Source organism: Symphalangus syndactylus, chromosome 3 (genome assembly GCF_028878055.3).
Source record: "Symphalangus syndactylus isolate Jambi chromosome 3, NHGRI_mSymSyn1-v2.1_pri, whole genome shotgun sequence".
In the NCBI taxonomy this organism is placed as follows: domain Eukaryota; kingdom Metazoa; phylum Chordata; class Mammalia; order Primates; family Hylobatidae; genus Symphalangus; species Symphalangus syndactylus.
Window position 1 is genome coordinate 43,175,113 of NC_072425.2, and position 14,176 is coordinate 43,189,288.

Below are 14,176 nucleotides of genomic sequence, written 5' to 3' on the forward strand. Positions count from 1 at the left end.
ATATTAGTCTAGTTTTTCTGTCTAGTCCATATCAGAACATATACTGTAAGTGCCCTAGTTCACAGGGTTAGGAATCACTATGTTATTTAGTTGGTAATTTTCCTTTCTGTGGCTTCTGGCATAAGCTCTCTCTAGAACCAGGGCCAACTGTTTCTCTCTAATGATTTGGGGGGAGGCTAGCCTGAGGCTATCCTTAAAACTGCAAGTTGATTTATCATCTTTTTCTTTGTTCCATGGATGAGATCCAACATGCAGCTTCAACTAGCCTCATGGGGACAGATATGTTAACTGATTTCATTCTACAAGAAGAAACACTGGTGACAAGATTTGGCTATTTTCTAATGTTATGAATGCAGTGTTTAAGTAATTATTAAAGTATATGCATACTTTTTAATCTCATTCCCTGTGCCAAATATCTAGATAGACTGATAGATACATAGATAAATAGAAGGTGTAGTTACAATTGAACATAGTCAACAATAGAAGTAGGATATGTTAAAGATGCTGAAAACCTTCATAGCTTGAAAAGTTGTGAGAATATGCAATTAACAGTTTACAACAGAAAATGGTTAACACATCTCTTAACTAGGAATTAAAACATTTGGAGTAAGACTAAGAGTCAAGCACCTGGCTAGAATATTAGACCTGAGAGTGAAATCTCATTTGCTTAATGCAATAGGACTTTACTCTTATAGTAGAGAATGAGTCCAACTTATTAACATCTGAAGAAATTATAGGCACTATCTTTTTAAATAAAAATTCGAATTTATTTTTATTAACACAAGGAAGCAAAGATGAACACTGCCTCCTATCTTTGGCCTCACTTCTTTTCTTACTTTTTGCCTTTGCTCCTCTTTCCCAGGTTTCTAGCCAATACCACTTTCAGAGGCCTCAGTGGTTCCATCAGAGTAAAAGGTTCCACCATCATCAGCTCAGAAGACAACTTTTTCATCTGGAATCTTCAACATGACCCCATGGGAAAGCCAATGTGGACCCGCTTGGGCAGCTGGCAGGAGGGAAAGATTGTCATGGACTATGGAATATGGCCTGAGCAGGCCCAGAGACACAAAACCCACTTCCAACATCCAAGTAAGCTACACTTGAGAGTGGTTACCCTGATTGAGCATCCTTTTGTCTTCACAAGGGAGGTAGATGATGAAGGCTTGTGCCCTGCTGGCCAACTCTGTTTAGACCCCATGACTAATGACGCTTCCACATTAGACAGCCTTTTTAGCAGCCTCCATAGCAGTAATGATACAGTGCCCATTAAATTCAAGAAGTGCTGCTATGGATATTGCATTGATCTGCTGGAAAAGATAGCAGAAGACATGAACTTTGACTTCGACCTCTATATTGTAGGGGATGGAAAGTATGGAGCCTGGAAAAATGGGCACTGGACTGGGCTAGTGGGTGATCTCCTGAGTGGGACTGCCCACATGGCAGTCACTTCCTTTAGCATCAATACTGCACGGAGCCAGGTGATAGATTTCACCAGCCCTTTCTTCTCCACCAGCTTGGGCATCTTAGTGAGGACCCGAGATACAGCAGCTCCCATTGGAGCCTTCATGTGGCCACTCCACTGGACAATGTGGCTGGGGATTTTTGTGGCTCTGCACATCACTGCCATCTTCCTCACTCTATATGAATGGAAGAGTCCATTTGGTTTGACTCCCAAGGGGCGAAATAGAAGTAAAGTCTTCTCCTTTTCTTCAGCCTTGAACGTCTGTTATGCCCTCTTGTTTGGCAGAACGGTGGCCATCAAACCTCCAAAATGTTGGACTGGAAGGTTTCTAATGAACCTTTGGGCCATTTTCTGTATGTTTTGCCTTTCCACATACACAGCAAACTTGGCTGCTGTCATGGTAGGTGAGAAGATCTATGAAGAGCTTTCTGGAATACATGACCCCAAGGTAATACTTCCTTTTACTTTAGCTTTCTTGATTGTTCATTACAATTCCATATGTTGTATCTTCTGCTGTAGTATGCTCATGTTCTTCCATCTAACACAAGAATATTCTCTCAGCCAAGTACAGAGACTAGTCCAAAAGCCTGTTGCCTGATTGAACTAAATATTTCATTATTTGTTTCATAAGTGAAACAAAAAGACTGAGAAGTTTTGGGGAGTGTCAAGATTTTGTCTATCCAGGATACCCTTGATATCCTAGAAATCTGACCCTAAGGGTAGAAGGAAGAGGAAGTGTAGGGTGCAGGTAAACAGCCAAAGCAGGTAATACTTAGGTAAGGACAGCCATGTCCGTGTTCTCTCTGGATTGAACCAGGGCCCCTCTAAGTGACCTGGGGTAGAGAAAATTAGCCCAGCCCAATAGGACTAGAGAGAGGGGACTGTCAGGGACCAAAGCAATTAGAACAGAGCTCGAGGGAGTACTGCAGTCCTGATGGGAAACAGAATGCAGATCTGAAGCTGCAGTGCAATCCAATATGTAGGATACATTAAGTAGAGACTGGAGAAAGGTTCAATTCAGCAGGCACACTCAGGACATACCATGTTTAAAGCAACTTGAGCTAAGCTGAGCCTTTCAAATTATAAAACATTCACATGCTTTTCCAAATGCCCCTTGTCACACACCAAGTCTCAATGTATTGAACTATTTACTATAAGTTACTATTAAACATTTAAAATTAATTTCATAGAGCATCAACAAGTAGGACATTTGTAGCTATCTTTACTAAATGATAGAATGCCCCAGAGGGCTGGTGGCAGCTTTAAAGATTTTTCATAGATGGTTTCAATTGGATGTAAGTTCTGTTTTGCAACCAAAAGAATGTAAGAAATTTGACCCATATACTGCAAACCTCCTGATAAGTGACACGAACCTCATGAGAGGATTCAGCCAACAGTGCCTCATTGATTAGGCAAGAAATTTTGTAATTTCTCAATGAATACTCAGGGCTTTATGTTAGGAGCTGGAATTCAGTGAACACAAATAAAGTCATTAGCATAAAGAAACGCATCACCCTAAAGGGAGATGTTGGTGATGCTTCTGCATTCATATTCTGCACTAGCATCAGCAGCCTTTGTTTCTTCTTTGCCCCAGGAGTCCTGTAAATCTTCTGGAGGTTTTCCAGCCTCACTAGAAACTTAGATTATTTGTGAGAATCTCAACAAAGTGACTCCTAAATTATTAGCTCAAAATTAAAAGTATTTAGTCTGATCTAGTAAAAAAAACTAATATATGCCTGTTATGGAGATTTCAGGCCATTATCTTATGCAAAAAGATGAACACAATACTAACTAGAGTTTCATTTATCAGAACCAGTGATTGCCAAAATTAAGCCAGGGATGCTATGCATGAAAAAGCTGTAACAGTGATTATGCTAAAGTATTGAAAATAAAATTATAAAGACAAGCTATACGCACCAGTAAAATTATTTTTAAGCAAAAAGAAATAATTATTTCATCTCTGACTCTACCAGAATAAAGAGTGAAATTTTTTAATAAGCCTAACCCAGTCCACAAGACAAAGCCAGCAGAACTGGACAAAGTCAACTTTGCATTACAACTAGTGAGTTCTTAATGAAATGGGACAAACCTAAATCTAAACTATTTTCAATTTAAGATAATAAATGAATTTCCACTAAGTTTCCTAAAAATGTATATGTGTGTACTAGCGTTGTTTCTACATTAAAATATCTCTTTTGTAGGTTCACTTCTTTCCATAAAAAGACACCCAGATTACTTAGCTAAGCAACGCTTGACCCCAGGATTTAGGAAGAATAATTGTTGTGATAGAATTTTTTAGTTTTCATCCAAATATGTCATATTATGTGGACTACATAATGTCCTCACTCTCAAACAGATACAAGATAAAAATTACTTCCACATCCGTCAGTCACTCAGAATGTACTCTTATTATACCATAGTTACTCACATGAGTGTTTTTCTCTCCTATTAATGCGAAATTCCTTGAGGAGGGCCTATACCATTTCTTATACTGAATAATGTAGAGCAATTCAGAGGTAAATGAGTCAAATTGTTTGACTTCAATCAATTAGGGAAGAAAAGACATAAACAAAAGGAGAAGCAACTTAGAAGGTTATAAATACGCCAAAGTTTAGCAACAGATGAAATACTGTCCAAGTTCAAGGAAAGAATGATCACCTTCAACTCATTACAATGGAAGAAAGTTTAATTAATAAAGTAATATTTGTGCCTATTCTTAAAGAATAGTAAGAATTCAGAATGTGTGTCCAGGGAGGAGAAATGGACATCCTAAGTGAAGGAACAGAATGAATTGCTTGGAGGTAATACTTTATATTACCTATAAAGTATATATTACCTATTTTGTAATATAATGTATTACCTCCAAGTAATTCATTCTGCTCCTTATAATATAAAGTATATAGGTATATAGTATAAAGTATATAGGTAATACGAAGTATAAAGCACAGGCAAGATATGAGGAATCCAATTTAGCTACAGCATAGGTTACAGGAGTGGAAGGAGGTAAGATCCAAGTCTGGAAAAAGTAAGCTTAATTGAGATAACAGAGGAGCTTTGATGTCAGGCTAAGAAGAGTGAACTTCAATATAGATCCATGGCCATTTTTGAACAATAGAATAGCACAGTATAGTGGTATCCATTTAGGATGGCTGCTTCAGCAGCAGGCAAACAAGATTACAAGAGAAAGAAAATGAACAGAGCTGAAATTATAGCTTTGGTCACTGATATAAATTTGGTCACTGAAGAAAGGATGTGAGAAATATTGTGTTCCAATCAGCAGGACTTGGCAATTAATTGGTTGGGAGAGGCAACAAAGAGTCACACCTTCAGAGCTGCAGGCCTGAGTGTCTGAGAAGATGCTGGTACATTCAAGGAAGCAGAGAAACAGCAGTTCACGGGCTAGAAAATATGGCAGTCAGTTCAGTTTCATGCATGGCATTTTTTTAAACTTTTAATTTAAGTTTAGGGGTACATGTGCAGGTTTGTTACATAGGTCAACTTCTGTCGTGGGGGTTTGTTGTATAGGTTATTTCCTCGCCCAGGTATTAAGACTAGTACCCATTAGTTGTTTTTCCTGATCCTCTCCCTCCTCCCACCTTCTACCCTCCTATAGGCCTCAGTGTGTATTCCCCTCTATGTGTCTGTGAGTTCTCATCACTTAGCTCCAACTTATAAGAAAGAACATGTAGTATTTGGTTTTCCCTTCCTGTGTTAGTTTGCTAAGGATAATGGCCTCCAGCTCTATAGCATTTTTAAATCTGTTTTGAATATTTAGGTTAAATCTAACAGACATTTGGAAACATGGAGCCAGAGTTCAAGAGAGAGATTGAAGCTAGTAAGAATCCTGGCAGAGGGAGGCAATACTGTTTATTAAAGCCCTAGGGGAGAAGGTGATAGGGAGAAAAATTTCTATTTGAAGGAATGCACCCTGAATAAAGAGTCCCAGGACGTTGGTGTATAGGATTTGTGGAGAGATGAGGTGAAAGATAAAGAGGAAAGGTGGCTCATAAATTCATGCAGCTCCACAAACGCCACTCTATAGTTTGAATTCTAATTTTTTGAGGTGACTATGGTAATCATCCTATCCGCTATGCCTACCTTCTTGTCAGTGGTTATCAGAAAAAAATAGAGGCAGATTCATGCCCAGAACAAACCATGAGAATTAGCATGCATGCACACCTGCGTGTGTCTTAATGTCTGATGAAACTATTATGTTGGTGCAAAAGTAATTGCAGTTTTTGCCTTTGAAAGTAATAGGTTTATGTGATTTAATTTTTTGAGCATTTTTCAAAATTCCCTTTTCACTTCTCAAATTCACTTTGATAGCATTTTAGTTTTAATCAGGGAGAATTTAGTGCCTATGGAGAAGTCATAGATCTCTGTGGTTCTTTTGGGACATTTATTCTTCTGCTGTAAGCCGAAAATTCCCCCAATCTCAATGGGAGGTGACATTTTATATGGAGTAATGGCCACACTCTAAAGATTCTTCCACCACTGACTTACTATCTGCTTTATTTCTCTTCATATCCTTTTATCTACTGGATATTAGGATGGTTCCCCTTATACCATGTTGCCATTTTCATCCCGTTTTCACTACATAAAACTCACCTCAGTTAATTCACCTCGGGAAAGTTTTCCTGTGCTTCCCCATTAATGCTCTTAAACACCTGCCTTCTTTCTCCTTTAACGCTTCCTTGGTTATCTTGAGATAATCTCTCCAAGTCTTTCTGTTATAATTGTGTGCCTTAAAACTTTGGAAATAATAGAAGAATTTTACTAAGAAATGTGCTCCAAGGAATTGATGTTTTTACCTCTTAGAGGCTATCTAGGCACCCCAAATCTAAAAATGAAACTCCCCAAAGTTCTATCTACTATTTTCTTAAAACTACATTTCTGTTGCATATAATATTTTAAATTATAATAACAGTGTTTTCTTACTTTTGTGTAAATAGTTTATATTTCTAGCTCAAAATTTAAGCTGTTTTTTTGGTATTAGTCTTGGAATCTAAACACCACTTATAAAATATTTATATGGGAAAATATGTTCAGATGAAAAACCTATGACTTAAAAGGTAAGATTTGTGATCCTCTGTATTTATACACCATCTGTCTGCAAGTTGAGTCCTGGCTACGTATCTGTAACCCTGATAGCAGATAACTTACAATGAATGCAATAGCTCCATTTTTCTTCTTGATCCTAATTGTTTAGAATGCTGGCTATACATTTAACACAATTAATAAAACTGTTAAGAATTAAGAGGGTGAATATTTTATCACCATTTTAGGGCTGAAATTCATTGGCTTTAACCAACTACTTTGAATCAGAAATAAAATTAAAAGCAAAAGCCTGTGCAAGAAAGATAAACTTATGATTCACTGCATGTTGCAGCAGCCATGGGAGGTTGAAATTTTTTTTTCCTGATAGGAGGTCAGAAGAAAAAAATAATCTTGTTCCTGGCTGCTCTTGCAGATAACATCAAGGGAGAGGAACTGGCCTGCTGTGCAAATGAGGTTCGAGAGGATGATTCTATCCTCACTTAACTCTTTTTGCTAGAATAATTTATTTTACACTAAAAGTAATATAAGTTGCTTCTCACGGCCTCCTACCAACTCATCTGGGAAGCAAGCTCCATGCTTCAGAGTGGGTGGGCTCTTGAAGCATGAGACCATGAAAGCAGGAATTTCTGAGTGATATATTTAATAGGACTTATTTGGTTATTTCCTCAATGTAAAATAGCACTATTCATTATAGGCAATGCAGAAATTAAAGTAGACAGATGGAAGCAAGTATCTACTACCTTATCATCCAAATCATGTTATTTTAGCATTTGGGGATGATTGACAAGTGGATAGAACCTGCAGCCGTGTTTTTATCCAGTGAGGTTTCTCTTTGGGTCTGCAGTCTAAGGAGTGCATCTGGGCACTTATAGGACCTTTCAGCCATTGGCATCTGTTCTGCTGGCATCTAAGATGGGATGAGAAAATAACTTCACAGAACAAAAAGTTCACTGGAAAATAAAGCTCCACTTCCCCTTATGGAGTTGAACTGGCCCAGCTGAAAGGATACATGAGGAGTCAAAATTAGCTATTTGCTGATTTTAGTGGACTTTCTAGTACTTCTTTTCCAGCTTCTCCCCTTTTAGCCCTGAGAAGTATCTAATAAAAAAAAAGAAAAAGAAAAATTCAGCTCTGTAGAGGGAATAGGAAGCTAGTGTCATTGCTGTACAGGCAAATGACAGTACTGTTTTAGAAACACAGTCCTGGCGAACATTCAAGTAAATATTAAAAATTAAATAGACATGCTGTGAGGGCAAGGGCAAACTTTAACCAAAAATATTAAAGCAAAGGACATTGGCATAGCCCTAGTAGGAAATGAGAAGCATTTCCCAAAATAAGAAAAACCACCTTTATTGATCATCATATAACAGCTTGTGGCTGCCCAATAAAACATATGAATTCATATAATAAAAGCCGGCCATGAAGAATGGAAGGATGCCATAACTCCAAGGCAAACAAGACACTGAAAATAGAATTTGAGGTGAGGGGAAAGAAACTGAGTTACACCAAACCACTCATTCACTCTTTCTTAATTCATCCAATAACAGCAACTTCTAGCCCAAGCACCATGCGAGGTGCCTGGGAATTTAAGAGTAAGCAAAATAGACACTGTCCTTGCAACATGGAATTTAGTAGGAAAGAAAGACATTAATCAAGGGAGCACATAAATTAGTCGATGATTGATTTAAGCCATGCTAAATTACTGAGAAGTAAAATACAGCATAATCTAGGAGCCTGGCAGGAGACCTGATCTCAATGGGGAAAGAAGGTCTGGCTAAGATCTGAATGAAATAAATGAGTTAAAGGGAAGTTGATGAGGATGTTAGAGAAGAGCATTTTAGGGGGATGGGGCTGCAGGTGCAGAACCCCCGAGGCTAGAGAGAGGGGAGTGCAACTGTCTCATCAACTATGACATTGGAAAGCCAGGAAAATGGGAATGAGAGTCAGACAAGTAACAAGATAGAGTTTTGATCACTAGACATTCTAGATAAACCATTTCTCAGAAGAAGAAAAATCCAAAGAATGTCATACTGTAGGGAGAGCTGTACTTCCTACAGGCTCCATGTACTTCCAAATAGAAAACATAATAGGAGAAATATCCTATTCAGTGTAGCAACAAAAGTTCATGATAGATCATGGAAATGTCCTCTGTAAAAATTGGGTTAAAAGAAAAAATGTGTTAATGTACCAACACATAAAAGATAGTTGGGATAGAATAACTACCATATTACTGAGTTGGGAGACTGAATACTTAAAGATGTCAAAATTCCTTGATTAGTTTATAGGTTTGAGGCAACTTCAATCAAAATCCCAAAGGACTTTTTTGTTTCTTTGATTAATATTTTAAAAACATATTAGTATATTTACATATATTAATGTTAATCTTTTCAAAAAGGCTTAAGGTATTTACTTTTCTAGATATTGAAATGCTTAATATTGGTCATAATAAAAGAAAAGCTAATATTCATTGACCATTTCCCATATGCCAAGCACTATTTTAAATGAAGTTAATATAGCACTCCCACCTCCATTAAGTAGTTACAGAGATTAAATTAAATAATTCAAGTAAAGCACCTTGCATAGTGTCTGACACCTAAGGGGCACAAAATAATAGTAACAATAGTTAAAATCTCTTCATATTTTAATACCAATAATTATATTTATCTTGAACAATCATTCCCCCCACCCATTGTCAAGGTGAACACGGTAAGTGACAAGATTCCCTTACTGAGCTACCTTATAGAGAGGAGTTTGGAGACAAATTTCTTGCCCACTAAAAACAGATTAATTGTCATTATGGTATGCATTTTAAGCATCATTCCTGACTTTGTATTTTCTTTCTTAGTTCACTCTGTTTTAATTTTTGCTACCTTGTATGTTATGCGACTTTTAAGCTGCCTTAAATCTTTTCGGGAAGATAGCAAGGTATATATAAGTAATGTTAAAATCAAATAAATAAAGAATTGTAACAGTAATTCAGGAAATAAATGTGACAATTAATAAAGAAATTTAAATCATACTTGTAATTAAAGAAATGCTAAATTAAAACAGAAATGAGACATTTTTGCCCATCGCATTAGATATTTTTTATTGATATTTCTCAACCTTAGTGGAAGCACATTAAGGTGAGCACCAGCAAACACTATTACTGGGAAGCTGGGTTTATGCAATGCCCATAAATCATTTTGGCCATTTGGATCGAGAGCCTTAACAGGGTTTATGCCCTTTCGCCCTTGACTTTCACTTCTAAGAATCTGTCCACATAATATAGTATGTGGACAACAACTTATTGCAAAGACTCACTGCAGCCTTACTTAAAATAGCAAAAACTTGTAAACCATGCAAGTGTTCAATATGTAGCACAATTACTAAATTATAATATTCCATATGCTATAAAATGCAGCCAGAAGAAATGATATTGAAGAGCCTTTTAAGGTGTCAAAAAATCAAAATATAATGTTAAGTGAAAAGTCAGGATACAAAACCACATACTACATTTTCAATTTTGTAATATACATATGTACATGCTATAAAGGGACATGACTGGAAGGAAATATCACACAATGCATATAATGCAATGTATATAAAATATCACAGCACTGTTATCTGGGCAGTATAATTAAGGAAATATTTATTTTATTATTTCTACCTCATATTTTTTACAACATTCATGTATTATTTATGTAATGGGAAAATACTTAATAACCCAAGTAAGAATGAGAGTATTTCAGACATGAGACAAGAGTGGTGACAATATCACAATAGCAATATTTGCTCCACATGTGCTGCTGCTATCTGTGGCCTCAAGTGAGATGAGTACCTCAATGAGTACCACTCCCACAGCAAAAATTTTTACATTTTAAAGACATTTATACTGTCCACAGAGGCTTTCAGGAGCAAATTTTCATTTCCACCCAGTTTATTCCCCTCCTAGGACTTAACACAATCTGTAATTGTCATGCAATCTGTTTGTTAACTGTCCCACTTTATCTTGCTTAACACTGTATCCTCAGAACCTTGCAGAGTGCTGGGTGAACAGCAAATATTCAGTAAATGTTGTTTGACTAATGAATGAAAACTGGCAGCATCATTGGAATAAGAGTATAGTGCTCTGATGTGATTACTTTGAAATCAATGTTTTTGATATGACCTTTCAAAATCATTCTTATACTAGATGCTGTGGAACAAATAGGAGAAAAACCCATGTTGGGGGCAATGTAGTATGCTATAAAGGACAATCTGGCATTGGACAGCTCTGTTTGATGTCTCATTCCATTACATATTAGTTTTGCGAAGCTCTGCAAGTTACTTAGCCTCTCATGGCTTCTGTCTTCTCATGTGAGAAGACTAAAGAAGATAACGGATGTGAAATATCCAGCTAAAGTTCTGATTCGATCTACCACTAGACTATAAACTCCATGAGAGTAGAGACTAAATCTTTCTTATGCACCCTGTTCCTAGGGCCTAAGCAAATGGCAACTCCCCATTTGGATAACTATTGAGTAAGTAAATGGACTTGATTATGACACCTATTGAAGCAGAGGTGGCCAACATGAGACCAGTAGGATTGAGGTAGAGGGTGAGAGCACCTCTCATTTGCAGCTGAAATTATGTCCAAAGGTGACCCAGAGTGTTTGAGCCAGGACATTGTATATAATTACTGTATGTATTTTGCATATATCACTGTATATAATTTGCTTTCATTAAAGCAAACAACACCTAAGACCATGATGCCCATAGTGGAACCAAGTCTCAGAGATGCAGGATCCTTGAGTAGGAAGGCACTGTGAGGGAATACGAGACAGATGATGCTGCCCCAGCCTGGGTGGTTCTGGATCCCTGGTGGTATATTATGTAGTTGGATTAGAATCATTCAGTGAGTTTTATATGGATCCAGACACATAGTACACGACAATTAGTGGAAATTGGTGGGGTGGGGGGAATGGTATATTCTTTCCCTTCCTGAATGTTCTCCAATTCAAGAAACCATAGGAAAATCATCAAGGCTTTGCTAATTCAGATTGATAAGTCAAAAACTGAACAAATATACATGTAACTTATTTATTTATTTATTTTCTCACCTACTTCTAAAATAATTTTGAGGTGGCATCTTTACAGAACTTTTAAAATAACTGCAGTTGTATTACTTTCAAATAGATACAGTAATTCATATTAAATACAGCAAAGTGTTTTCAATTAAATACCGTGCTGAGTTTGCCTTAATGAATGTCTAAGATCATTTCCTTTATTTTAATACAAACAGAGAATATGTCAAATTTTTGCCAAGCTTTCTCTTAAATTAACGGAAAATTGGCTTATACCCTTGTTTACATTATTAACCTTCTTAGCAAGTATTAAGATATTTGCTATACCAATACATAGATACTTCCTTTTTTTTTTTTTTTTTTTTTTTGAGGCGGCGTCTCGCTCTGTCACCCAGGCTGGAGTGCAATGGGCACGATCTCGGCTCACTGCAAGCTCTGCCTCCTGGGTTCACGCCATTCTCCTGCCTCAGCCTCCCGAGTAGCTGGGACTACAGGCGTATGCCACCTCGCCTGGCTAATTTTTTGTATTTTCAGTAGAGACGGGGTTTCACCATGTTAGCCAGGATGGTCTCGATCTCCTGACCTCGTGATCTGCCCGCCTCGGCCTCCCAAAGTGCTGGGATTACAGGCGTGAGCCACCGGGCCCGGCCACATAGATACTTTCTATGTATAAATAAACACATAGATACATACTTTCTATGCCAATGAATATGTCATGGGATATCTATAAATATTTGTGTGTATTTATATACATATATATCTTGGGTAATTATAAACAATTATCAGCATACATGTCTATTAACTCTGTGTTCACATAGACACATTAATATTATTTTAAAAGTTCATGTAGGTTAAATGGACTCACATTTGGAATACAGAGAACTAAGTTAATGATGGTTTGCTCTGTGAAGAATCTTATTTTCATGCTCAATAAATATTTATCTGTGTATGAAGAAGTTGCAGGCAGTCCCCCAAGAGGGCTCCTTTTGTGTCTAAAATATATGTATTTTAGCTCCACAGGCACAGTGTAAATAAATTAAGTTGAAAGTTGGATTTTTATGATTTAGCCTCAACTTGATATTTTGATCCCTGATCAGATGAGAAGCTAGTGTGATTCAACCACTGGTGTATCCAGTGGCAAGTCAAGAATCTTAACAGAGTTCAGGTCTGTTGTGAAATCAATATGCGAAATTTGGCCAGCTAGGACTCAATTTTCTCAATTGCAACTGAATACAAGCCTACTCCAGCCAATTGCATGGATAGACAGACAGACAGACAGACAGATAGATAACATGTATATAAAATATATGATGTTATTCATAGCTTACTTTCAGAATATTTTGTCAGAATCTATTAATATTTTTCAAACTCAAGAAGTGAGTTTACCATAATATTCTATCAGAAAGCTGCTGCCTAGAAAATGCCAAAAAACAGAAAATTTTAACAATGCCAACCAAACAAAACCTATCAATGTTTCCTTAAATTATATTTCCACTAGGTTTTTTTCTGTGCATGATCTGAAGGCATATAATTAATGGAGGTAAATCAACTGGCAAATAAGAATGTAAATGAATATGGGTATAAATTTATCTCCTATGGTTTGTGTTTTAAATGATGATTAACCATTAACCTAAAGGTGATAAAAGACTTATTTCACTTCATGGTAAGATCATAGATACAATTTCAGGAACAGAAAATAAAAACGTCAATGTCAACAAATAATAATATTAACATGTATTACATACCTGCTATAGTCTAGGGACTATGCTATCTGCTTTAAATTGAATTTTCCTCACTTGAATTTTACTGCATACATACAGATGAGGAAATTTGGCTAAAAGAAGGTAGATGACTTGTCCAAAGCCATATAGCTAATAAAAGGTAAAGGCAGGATTCATACCCAACAATATCTGATGATAAATTATTCCTACTCAGTATTTCATTAACACATGCAGTAAAAATGTTCTCCCCGACCCGATTTATTCCACAAGTCCTTTCCTCACCTCTGGACTTAGGCTGCAAAAGCTGCTCATACCACAAAGATGCTTGAAGAGCAGAGACTGCTGCTAAGGCTGTGATATTTGAATCTTTGCACAAATGGTACAGGATTCAGTCTGGGATGAAGAAGCGAAAGAGACACAGATGCAGGGAGGAATAACTCCCACACCTCCACCGCCATTACCATCACTACTCCCTTTCCCAAGGAAGTACTGTGGCAAGAATATATCCTCTGGATACTTCATAAACTAAGAAGAAGGAGTTGCTTATCTGCATAGTGTCTTCCATCCACCACCACTGTGGCATGCTGTCAGTCTCAGATGCTGCCCCACTCTCCTGCCACCACCCCCTGTGAAATGGCAGCTTCCCTTCCTTCTCTTTCTCCCCTGCAGTTAGACATCTCCAAATGAAGCTGTAGTGTCTCAGTATGAACTCTGGTGCCAATTAATATTCCCACTGTTAAATCTCTTCATTGTTACTCCACTCTACCTTCAGCACTGCTAATGCTCAACTCACATAAATTTTGCTCAAAGCATTAGGTCCTTCCCTGTTCACTGAAATACTGTACACTATTGAAAGGCTAGAAATAATCTATAGTCATCAAGAGTAGCTG

The 14,176-nt window shown here is 37.1% G+C and overlaps 1 protein-coding gene and 1 long non-coding RNA gene across 3 annotated transcripts in view; one reads left to right on the plus strand and one right to left on the minus strand.

Annotated features, from left to right (window-relative positions):
- GRIN3A (glutamate ionotropic receptor NMDA type subunit 3A) overlaps positions 1-14,176 on the plus strand; it is a 168,579-nt gene that overhangs the window by 66,804 nt on the left and 87,599 nt on the right. The window contains exon 3 of the mRNA XM_055271635.2: positions 863-1,910. Coding sequence (XP_055127610.1) covers positions 863-1,910 — 1,048 coding nt within the window. The remainder of the gene's footprint in view (positions 1-862; positions 1,911-14,176) is intronic.
- The window catches only part of LOC129479090 (uncharacterized), a 125,169-nt gene that overhangs the window by 57,290 nt on the left and 53,703 nt on the right, over positions 1-14,176 (minus strand). Inside the window, exon 4 of one of the 2 annotated variants that reach the window (XR_008656551.2) lies at positions 7,509-7,618. The exons of the other annotated variant lie outside the window; for it this stretch is intronic. This is a non-coding gene — a long non-coding RNA (uncharacterized lncRNA). Of the gene's footprint in view, positions 1-7,508; positions 7,619-14,176 lie in introns of those variants that run through there. 2 annotated transcript variants of the gene reach the window in all.